The sequence below is a fragment of the Mastomys coucha genome, unplaced genomic scaffold (assembly GCF_008632895.1).
Source record: "Mastomys coucha isolate ucsf_1 unplaced genomic scaffold, UCSF_Mcou_1 pScaffold23, whole genome shotgun sequence".
Classification (NCBI taxonomy): Eukaryota; Metazoa; Chordata; class Mammalia; order Rodentia; family Muridae; genus Mastomys; species Mastomys coucha.
This window is the reverse complement of record NW_022196906.1, coordinates 33,986,157-33,997,817: the sequence shown is the minus strand read 5'-3', so window position 1 is coordinate 33,997,817 and position 11,661 is coordinate 33,986,157. Positions and strand designations below refer to the sequence as shown.

Genomic DNA, 11,661 nt, shown 5'->3' with positions numbered 1-11,661 from the left:
TGTGAAAGTTCTGGCCCCAGCCAGGGCCAATAAGTGGGAGAGGGTGGGGTAGCAGGCATGAGGAGGGGGGAGGCAACAGGGGTTTGTTTTTGTTGTTTTTGTTTGTTTATTTGTTTTTTGGAGGGGAAGCTGGGAAAGGAGAAATTTACATGTAAATAAAGAAAATATCTAATAAAAAGATTTGCAGCATGAAAAAAAGAAAAAAAATAAATAAAAAAGAATAGAAAAAAAATTATTGGAGCCTGCTTTTGGAGCTTTGCTCCAGCTAGCCACTGTGTGAATATGTATGTGTCTGCCTGTCTGTCTATGTGTATTTGTATGTGTGAAGTTGCTCAAGCTTGTCTTTGCTTCAGCCATTCTGCATGTTTCTGAATGTTTGATTCTGCCTTTTTCTTTTCCAACTGATGGCTGCCCACAGCAGTATCTGGACTGACCTCAGTCAATGGCTCTCAGCACTGACCCCCACCAGCTGCCTGCCGTGGTTTGCCCTGTGGTGTCAAAGCTGAATTTTGGCAAAAAACTACATTTTGTTTTATGAATTGCATATTTAGTCTCCTCTTTTGAGCTAATGTTTAATGATATTAGATCTTTAAATATCCGTTTAATTAAATAAATTTGTTCATGTAAATTCAGCCTAATATCAATTATGTTTTTTGGTTGATTTATTCAATGTTAACATTAAAGAAATACATGAAATTAAGGTATCAACATTAATAAATGTGACATGTATATTCCTGCAAAACCACAACCACCTTCAGTATGTATCAGCATAGTAACTAACCTTAACGTATTGCTAAGATTTAGATTTTATTCTATCGTATTTCTAGAAAAATAATAAAAATACATATACCTAGAATTTAAAATAAATGAAATTTAAAAGTTATTGCATAGGCTTGGAAGGCATTGGATATAACAGTAAATGAGTAGTAAACTGAAAGACAAATAAAGGACAATATGTTTGGAAATGAAAATAAAAAGCAGCAGTAGCAGCAACAACAACAACAACAACAACAAAAGACCCCCAATATTAGCTTAAAGTAAACAGAGGCTTAAGCTTGTGCAGCTCTGCAGAATATCCCTCTGTATTTGGAATTACGAAAGATTCAAACACAGGAATGAAAAAAAATTTTAAAGCTTGCTTGCATATGTTAAAATTTCTCAAAGTTGAGTGGCATTAGCTCAATTGCTGCCAATTTAGTTATCTACCACCAGATGAATGGATGATGAAACTCTGCCATGTATATAAAATCGAATACTATTCAATTCTAAGGAAGAATAGAATAACAGAATTGACCCATTTATCCCAAAGGCAATCTCCCTTTGTTACAAGTTGCTACAAAAGTCTTGCACTTGACTACAACACTATACATTTTGATAATATACTTGTTAAAACTCAACTTCATCATAATTTCTTACAGTCTCTACTCTTCTTATTACAATGTTTCAGATATACTTTAATTTACATGGAAAAATATTAGTAATGAGGACATGAATTAGAACTGACATAAATGCAGACTGGATGTAAATTTGACCCAAAATTCTATATTAAAGATTATTTTAAAAAAAAATGATGTCTTATTTAGTCACAATGCTGTCAGCTAAGAGTGGAAACTCAGTTATTTCTAGGTCTTCTAATTACTTAAAGAATACCTTGAAAACAAAGGCCAATGGCATATTTACCATTAGGTGCAGTTGCTGCTACTCAATTACTAGCATCATAATTTCCTCCCCCATACTCTGCCTTCCAGAGTACTGGAACAATCTGAATATGAGCTACTTAATATGAAGCAATCAATTTTCCTATGAAGCAATGTTATTTAACTTCTTTTCATGTCTCTAGATAGACCATGTTAAGAATGTTTAGTCACTCTCACAGGAAAACATTTATTGTAAATTGTCCTAGGAAATATTTTTGCTTGTGTGTTTGTGTTTGATATTATTACAGTGCTTGTTCATTTGACAGATGTTCTAGTATCATTAAGTATTGGTCATTTACTAGCTATGTCATAGGGAGGCAGATTAAATGATTTTTTTAGCCAATCAAAGAATATACATGGATGGACCCACGGCTCCAGCTGCATATGTAGCAGAGGATGGTCTTGATGGTCATCAGTGGAGGAGAGGTCCTTGGTCTTGTGAAGGCTCTATGCCCCAGTGTAGGGGAATGCCAGGGTCAGGAATTGGGAGTGGTTGGGTTGGTCAGCAGGGAAAAGGGGAGAGGATAGGGGTTTTTTGGAGGGGAAACCAGGAAAGGGGATAACATTTGAAATGTAAATAAAGAAAATATCTAATAAAAAATAGAAAAAAATTTTAAACAGTTTTCTTCCTTTTATCTAGTGTTTTAAAGATTTTTTATTAATACAAATTAATTCTCTAGCCCTCATTTACATTCAAAATTTAATTATAGTTGCAGTAGCATAATTAATTATACCATGCTTTCTTAATCTCATAATGAACACAAAATACAAACATTTGAAAGACAAATTTTGTGGAGAGCCGCGAACCGCCACACCTCAAAGATGGCGCTGGGTGCCGCCCCCCGCCAGTCTGATGGTGAGCACTCTTGAAGTAAACAAGTCCTTATTTGGTTATGGGCTGAGTCAACTGGCTTGCTTCCGCTATGTGGGCCTGTTAGATAGCACCACGTGGCTTTACCTAGGTGGCTGACCATACAGTATTTAACCTGTGGGTTGGCTTTCCTCGGGGTCAGTCAGTCAGTCAGTCAGAAGATTGTTCAAAGGTTCCTGAATAAACTGCAGGAGAAGAGCCCGAGAGTGTGTTGCGTCATTCTTGCTGGTCGAGGGTGGTCGCAACAAAATTTGTATTAAGATTTCCCATTTCCTAAAGTATTAGAACTAACCAATATTGTTATTTGGCAAGTATATGAAGAATGGATTTGTGCTTTGTTTCATTTGTATGTGCTATATGTACATATATACAGGATGAACATGCATTTTATTGGCCTAAATAACTTTTTGAGTAGTGTTTTTGGAACACTTAACATATAAAGGGTGCTACAGTTCTTACAATCTTGACATGTACACAAAATATTTAATAATTCAAGACAAGGTATCTGTCAACGCAATTACATCAGCTCATAGTAAGCTGATGCCAGGAACCATTTTTAGAGGAAGAGAAACTCAAGAGATGGAAAGATTCTTACTGGTAGGCAGGTATAAAAGTGTTAAGGTAGAAGATGAAAGGAAAAAGTTCATGACCGGAGTTGTGAAGCGAGTCTTCTATAATTCATTGTTGCATTTCCAAAAGGTAATTGTTTAACAGGCCTGAGGGAGGTGTGGGATGGAACCAGGGCTTGTTTTGGCACTGTCTCTACTCTGTACTCAGTCTGTGTTGAAGTCTGCTTTGATGGGAATGATGAGGTTGCCCCAGTTACATTCATCTTACAGTTGTTATCAGTAGCTGTCAGGAGCAGGAGAGAACACAAAAACTTCAGTGTAGATGCTACTCCTGGTCTGCATGCTTCTGTCTGTTGTCATGTTTCCTATATACTACCCATTTCCAGGAGTTTTAGATTAAGATGCCATATTTATAGAGGAGTAAGCACGATTCAAAGACTAGGAAATCTTGACCACAAAATCTTAATGGTTTTAGGCCTCTGTGAACTTCCTAAATGATGAGGGGAGGGTTTGATTATCTGTACGGTAGTGTTTCATAACAAAAACGTCTGATCTTTGAAACCATCTGAAACATGAAATTTAGCTTCAACTATTAAATTTTCAGTCTTGACAAATTTTTTTTTGTTTTTTGTGTTTTTTTTTCTAATTTTAATTTTAATTTTTGTCTGTGTAGGCCATAGTTTCCCCACCTTCACGTAGAAAGGACAATAAAGATGTCCATTGAAATATACTCTTGAGCAGTAATGTAACTAATGCAGTCATCACACTACAATGAAGAACTATATTTTTCAATGGATAATGATTAATGCATTATTCAGTGTTTTCTGGAGGAAGACAACAGATAAAATGAATACATATTAAAATGAGTTTTATTAGATTGGCTTCCATGATACATTTTATATAGTCCAACAATGGCCAACTCACACTGGAAAGGTGAAGAATTCTGTAGATGCTCAGTTCATGAGGCTAGAGTTCTTAGTGATCTTAATCTGACTCTAGCCTTAGAAGATTCTTAAAGAGCTACTGATCTCCAGCCTACTTTGGAAACCTGAAGAGTCTAGTTCTAATATTTGCAAAGAAATATAGCATTTGCAACAACAGAGTAGATGAGCTTGCTAGCAAGTATGAAGGCAAGGAGGTAAAATCAATGCTTCCAGTCTTATCTCTGTGTCCTTTTTCATCTGGGCTGCCACCCAAATGCTAAGGTTTAAGAATGGATCTTTCTACTTCATGAAGTCTGATCAATAAAATCCCCTAAAGATGTGCCTGTCAACTTGTGGGTTTGTTGACTCCATATCTAATCTAGTTGATGACCAAGATTATCTATCATAGTTACTACTCTCATTCTAATACATATTCATTTATTCTCCTTCATAAATAAACCTATAATAACATCCCTGAATTGTCAAAACCTTCATCCATTGAAACAAATTCTACCTTTTTATGTTTTAGTTTATTAATTTGTCATATCACAAGTTATTTTCCTTTGCTATAGAACATAGTATAAGGAGTGAATTGTTCGAAGCTAATCATACAGAAGTATAGAACAATTAAAGTGATAAAGTGCAGTGGGTATAACATATTTAGCTTTGCAGTCAAGGCACATTTATCTAAAGGTTTGGATTTGTCTCTCATCCTGAAAGACACCAGAGTTCCTCCCACCATATCGCAAATTACGTGCATAATCATGGTGGATTTGCCACTTTATTATCTAGAAAATTCTGTTCTTGTGGTTGTTTGCCAATGGAAATAGCAAAAACCTGACAGTTATCTCATTTAGACCTCCTATAATTCTATATGGAAATTATTTTTAACTTTTTTCTTAAACTGAAGCTACAGGTATAAAATTTTTACAAAATATTGCATTTATTGACTAGGGAATTCAGTGTTTGGGATCTGAATATGTCTTCATCCCATGTTTATTAACTCTCCCAGTGAGTATGGTTTTAGGTATCATTGCCTGGAATGGGAAAATATAAGGTCATGACTTTCTAAGTGGTGTCAGGGAAGCCACATTTATTATTGGAATTTTATGTTTATTATGACAAAACTTAGTCTCTTCTCATAAACCAGGTGATAAGTGGCAATAATTTGGACCTTGTATTTTTGCTTTATGAATTCATAATGGATATACAATGAATACAATTACTTCCCCCAAATCACTAAAACATATAAATATTTGGACAGTATTTTTTCATACCCCTGAACTTAAGTGTTCACTTGACTTGAAAAGTCACCTCTCTAGTCTGCATTTTATGGATGAAGACTTTGTTATGGAGATACAGAGGCAGACAAAAGAGAAGAACACGTGGCCCAGTTGACACTCAGTACTTTGCTCCTTACAGTAGGACCTGAGTGTCATCCTGGCAGGCAAGAAACACAGATACAGGTTTGGGTTACGGGGCTGGGCTGCTTGTTGGAGACTCTCGGGAGCTACATACCAACCTTCTCAGAGCCCGCTTGACTTCCTTGTTTCTTAGTGTGTAGATGAAAGGATTGAGCATTGGAGTGACTATTGTATAGAAGACTGCTGGAGCTCCCGCCCCGGTGCCAGTGGAGCTTGGCTGTAGGTAGATGCAGACCGGGGGCATGTAGTACAGGAGCACCACTGTGAGATGCGCTGTGCAAGTGGAGAAAGCTCGCTGCCGCCCCTCGGCTGTGCGAATGCGCAGCACTGCAGCCGCAATGAAGACATAGGAGATGATGATGAGGATGAGGCAGCCTGCAGCCACCACACCAATGTTTGCAAGCATGACAAGCTCGTTGATGGTGGTGTCTGCACAGGCCAGCTTCAGTACTGGAGGGATGTCACAGAAGAAGTAGGCAATATGTTGAGGCCCACAGTACAGCAGGCGGAAGGTTAGGGAAGTGTGAATTGCAGAGTGCATAGCACCTATGGCCCATGTGCTCCCAGCCAGCCCTGCACACACCTTCTTGTTCATGACCACTGGGTAGTGCAGGGGCTGACAGATAGCCAGGTAACGGTCATAGGCCATGACTGTGTATAAAAAGCACTCAGTGCTGGCCAGGAAGTGGAAGCAATAAAGTTGTAGAGCACAGCCCTGGAAGGAGATCACCTTCCCATCCAAAGTCAGCAGGCCTGCCATGACCTTAGGCACTGTTACCGTAGACAGGCATGCGTCAAGGAAGGAGAGGTGGCCCAGGAAGTGGTACATAGGGGAGTGGAGATGAGGGTCAGAGCCCACAGTAAGGAGAATGAGGAGATTGCCACTCACAGTGATGCTGTAGATGAGGAGAAAGAGGAGGAAGAAGAGGCTAGAGTGCTCAGCTGTGTACATCAGACCCTCCAGGAAGAAGTGGCTCACCGTAGACTGGTTAAGGTACTGCATCTTCTCAACCCTTCTCATCCCCTGCTCAATAAAGCTGACTGCAGGAGAATAAAAAGCTGTCCTTCTCCTTCAAATGTATTTATTGTTTGGTGCATCCCATCACAGGTTAAAAAGATTAACAGGTTCAATTAAACTTCCTTCTACGCTGTGTTTTCCCATCGTTCTTTCTTGCAAAATGAAGTTTTAAAGGCATGACCTGAAGTCTTGGATGCATAATGGATTGTAAGGATTGTCTGTAGAAATATGGTTCCTAAATTAATTATGTAAACACAGTATAAATTCTGGTGTTGTTGAGAAGGCGATTTTGGCCTATATGTCAGAATAGTGATGCTCCAGCCTTCCTCTGCTGTGCTTTACAAAAACACAGCTGCACACTTAATTACTCTCTACCACCTGGGAATTGCATCCATCTCTGGACTTGCCTAGAACCAGAGAGCTATTACATCAGGCAGGAACAGATCTTCTCACCCATTTCTCACCAGAGGGACATCTTTGGGATCTAAAGGACCCACAACCCTCAAGAGTATGACAATGAAGCCCCCTGAGAACAGACTATGTAATTGCTCCAACTACTTGCTGAGTACAGTTTCTGTTCTCTCACAACCCCTTTCTTACACGTTCTGGAGTTTGTTTTCCCTTGTCTATCTTGGTGTTCCCTTCTAGTAGATGAGAACTGAAATTTCGGAGTCCTCTTCGATACGAATCTTGTACAGTAGATCCTGCATTTGAGAAAATCTCTCTCCCTGACTTAACTCCAGAGTCTTTAGTTCCCACACATTGTCCTCAATGTTTATTCTGGAATGGAATCCTTTGTACTCTTTCTTACTTTCTAATAATCCAACAATCACATACGGTCTGTCTCAGCTTTCTGAAAATACCTTGCCTGTGAATCTTTACTATTGGTGCATTGTTTTGTGACATTCAAAAGTACCGATGTGCTTTTCAGGTCAGAGAGTTATCTTCTACAGTCCTTCCAACCAGATGTGCTACTTGACTTAATTTTTTTCTCTGCTGTAATTTCTCTCCATCATAATCATGGCACTTTCCTTTCAAACATAAACAGAACACTTTCAACATTCATCTATTCTGCAGAATTAATATTAAACTTTAATTTCCCAGGGATCCACTGAAACATGTTTTTCTTAATACTGATTTAAAATTCCCCAAACCTAATGAAAAATAAGAATTCCCCACAACATTCTGCTTTGGATGGTTTGGTTTATCTGTGCTAGTGTCATGTTTCCTCAGGAAGAACACGGGGAAAGAGTCTTACCTCTTCTCTACTTCCTCCCTGACAGCCAAATCCTAGACACAAGTTTGTTGCACATCAAGTGGTGAATGAACAGATACAACATGTATCATAACTAAATATCAACAGAATGTACAATTATTGGAGTACCTAAAATACAGTCAGAAATAAATCCTATATACCACAATTCCTAAAATACTCAGCTTATAACAAAAAAAAGCCAGAGAAGTGTATGCCTGAAATGAGGACATTAGTATAAGTGACCGTAAATGTCTTTCTTAAGTTGTAGAACTATTTTAAAACTCAACTGTGGTAATAGCTTGATAATATGTTGATTTACTAGCAATTATTGATTTGTGCCTTGTAAGCAAAGGGATTTTATTAGATACAAATAACACTCAAGCAACTCTTTAGAAGACAATAGAGAAATCTAGAAAAATTTGCTTGATGGCATAAAAAAGAACTCAGATAAATGAGGAAAATCATTGCTCAAGATGATAATAAAACAATATTTTCTACTTTAAAATATTTTTAATGTAAAATATTAAATAAAATAAACCAAATAAAGTTAAAAACATCTCACATTTATATTGACCCAACTTCTTTAAATGTTTATGACTCCCAAGTAGATTTTGTGATGAAAAGATAATAATTGTGTAGTTTTGTTTATTATTACCCCTGAAAATGGTACCATGTATTTTCTAAAGACCCCCAAATCACATAAGATGTTAGTGTATTGTGTTTCTAGTCATATGTTCAGTGCTTTGGGAGGACATATTTTGATATTAATTTTCTCAAACTTTCCTATACCACTGTTCAGATTCTGTAAAGAACTGTTTCCTAATAATAATAATTTATTCAATTATTTAATGATATCACTAGGTTGTGTGATAGAATAAATGTCATTTTTTTTTTTTTTACCTGAACCAATTGACGTTTTTCAGTTTCTCTATACTTGGTTATGACCTTGTACCTTTGTTACTTTTTTATGGCCTAGGCACCTTTTATATTTTTACTATTACAACCCTAGTCTCAATGATACCTCAAAAGTCCTTTTTAGCCAGGCAGTGGTGGCGCATACCTTTAATCCCAACATTTGGGAGGCAGAGGCAGGTGGATTTCTGAGTTTGAGGCCAGTCTGGTCTACAGAGTGAGTTCCAGGACAGCCAGGGCTATACAGAGAAGCCCTGTCTTGAAAAAACCAACCCCTCCCACCCTAAAAAAAAGAAAAGAGTACATACTATCTCTCTGTGCTCAGAAACACTCGCTTTCTCAGTAAATTGTGTCCTATGACCCCAGATGCTCTGGGATGGAGGGGGTTTGTCTTGTTCTCATCTATAATAAGACAGTAAAGACTGAAACTCTCCAGGAAGTAGATGAGTGTGAAACCAAATGCAGACATTAAGACAAGTATGAAATCCAACAGGTAAATTCATCCCCTACCACAAGAATTTGACTCATTGTTCCATGACCAAAAAACACTCAGCCTCTTAGGGGAGGGGACATCCAACTTTAGACAGATACAGATAGATAGATAGGTAGATAGATAGATAGATAGATAGATAGATAGATAGATACATAGATAGATAGATCTATCTACAATTGATATAAAATATGGGAATGTAGTTCAATGGTAGAATGCTCATCTGGCACATCTGAGATACCCTGGGTTTGATCCTCAGCACCGTTAAAAAAAAAGGTGTATATATATATGTATATAAGCTTATATACACAAATCTATATAGCTACACAGAGGTTACACAGAGAAACCCTGTCTCAAAAAACCAGAAAAAAAATTCTTTTGATGACAATCCCATAAGAGGAAAAGAGTCCCAAGAGCAGGTACAGAGTCAGAGACACACCCACTCCTAGATGAAGGCTTTTGTCTTGTCTTACTGTACCTTGTTTTTACCATGGTTGGTTGTTGCCCTCTAAAGGGAAATAAAATGGGAGTGGATATGGGGAAGAGGGAAGTTTGAGAATGGGCCTGAGATAAGTGGTCAGGGGAAAAACTGTGGTTGGATATACTGTATGAGAGAAGAATCCATTTTCAATATATATATATATATATATATATATATATATATATATTTAAATTGGAAACACCATTATATAACAAAAGTGGGAATTCTAGTTGTACCCTACGTGTTACTAGGGGCTTGTATTCCTAAGTCTTTCCTCCGTGTAAGTAGGAAATACATGTATGAATATCACACCATTGGCATATCCTTATTTATTTTTACTTCCATACCTATCAGTATAAGGAATGAAGTCTGTGCATTCAAAAAGACATAATCTAACAAAGACCTGTGTCCATAGTTCTAGGATGTAGTAAAATATTAACCTTGCTCTTTGGCTTCTGTAGTTCTTAGTAAGTGATGTGTGAACCAGGATGTGGTTTTGAGAAGAAAAGACAAAGAACTTTGTGGATTGAGGCTGTGTGATTTAGGCCATGTAGGTACTGGCCATCAATGACGACTTTTTTTCAGCTTTAAAAAATCTGTTTCTTAACATATTATTTTATCTTTTAACATATGACTGCTCACTTTTACTAGACCTACTTACTTAGAAGCCAATAAAAATGAAATGAAATAAAATAAGATGGATATAGCTTTACCCCAGTGAAGATACCAGGTAGCCATACACTAAATCTCCTTAGGTGCTTGCAGCTATATCTTGAGTTTCTATTCTATCCCATTATCATTAGATGTTCTATCAGTCATTAGTATCATATAGCCTTAAGTGTAGAGGTTTTAAGATGTATTTTGATGATTAGCACAGCTAGTTTTCTTCATTTTATTTTATTATGCTTTTTGAAGTCTTGGGGGACTGGAAAGATGTGTCAGCAGTAAATAGTTCTTAATCCTGTTCCAGAGAACTAGAGTTTGATTTCTAGCACCTAAGTGTCATCTCACAACTACCTGCTAGTTCAGCTTCACTCTTGTCTGTCTTCTACATGCACCTATACACATGCAAGTGTGTGCACATACACACAAACGACCTACACATAGATACAAATAAAGAAAATAAATCTGAAAACTTACTAATGAGTGTTAGATTTTACCAGACATTTAGAGTATTTATAAAAATACCTATATTATTCTTTCCTTATATCTGTTATTATTACATAGGATATTGATTAATTAGCCAACAAGAATCCAACTTTTGACTTATATGATACTTTCAGCATGATTACATTTTTGTAAGGATATATAATTCTGTTAAAATATCTACTTAGTGATTTATAATTGAGATGAGTGGTGCCAGTTGGTTATTTATAATTTATATATGCTTTTTTTGTCTGCTTTGTTTTTCTTATTTTTAATTTTTGAGACATGGTTTTTCTATGTAGCATTGGCTGGCTAGGCACTTACTATATAGCTCAGGCTGACCTCAAATTTGAGGCAATCCTTCTGCCCATATTTATTTTTGCTGAAGAGATGTGTATGTGCTATGTAGCTTGTGTGAGAGCAGAGGACAGCATCTGGGAGGCAAGTCTCTCCTTCCATTATGTGAGTCCTTGAGAGAGAAATCAAGTCTACAAGCTTAGCAATAAGTACCTTTTCCCACTAAATTTTCTCATTAGCCCTCCCAAAATATGACAAGGGATAGAAAGGATGGCCATGATACAAAGGAAAGGGAAACTAGTGTGCATCAGATAGGATGTAGAGAACATGTTGCTAGGAATGTAATGTGGGGTGGCTGCTGTGAGAAACAGTTCAGCCGTTTCTTAAAATATAAACAATGGGTTTCTATACACCACAGGGTGCCATGTTACACTCCACAGACCCAAAGAAGCTAAACAAGATGAAAGGTCCAAGTGAGCAAGCTAGAATCTCACTTAGAAAGATAAAAGGGGAATAAAATAGCCGAGAGAGAAAGAGAGAGAAAGAGAGAGAAAGAGAGAGAGAGAGAGAGAGAGAGA

The 11,661-nt window shown here is 37.2% G+C and overlaps 1 protein-coding gene across 1 annotated transcript; it reads right to left on the bottom strand.

Moving 5' to 3' along the window:
- Positions 1–5,533: 5,533 nt before the first annotated feature.
- LOC116072877 (olfactory receptor 10S1) lies at positions 5,534–6,491 on the bottom strand. Its single transcript, XM_031344435.1, has one exon. It carries the CDS (start codon positions 6,485–6,487, stop codon positions 5,534–5,536), a length of 954 nt encoding a protein of 317 aa, XP_031200295.1. The 5' UTR covers positions 6,488–6,491.
- Positions 6,492–11,661: the final 5,170 nt, after the last annotated feature.

What these genes read in the sequence shown, in the direction of transcription:
- LOC116072877 (XM_031344435.1), bottom strand. Translation starts at nt 6,487, where the DNA reads ATGCAGTACCTTAACCAGTCTACGGTGAGCCACTTCTTCCTGGAGGGT.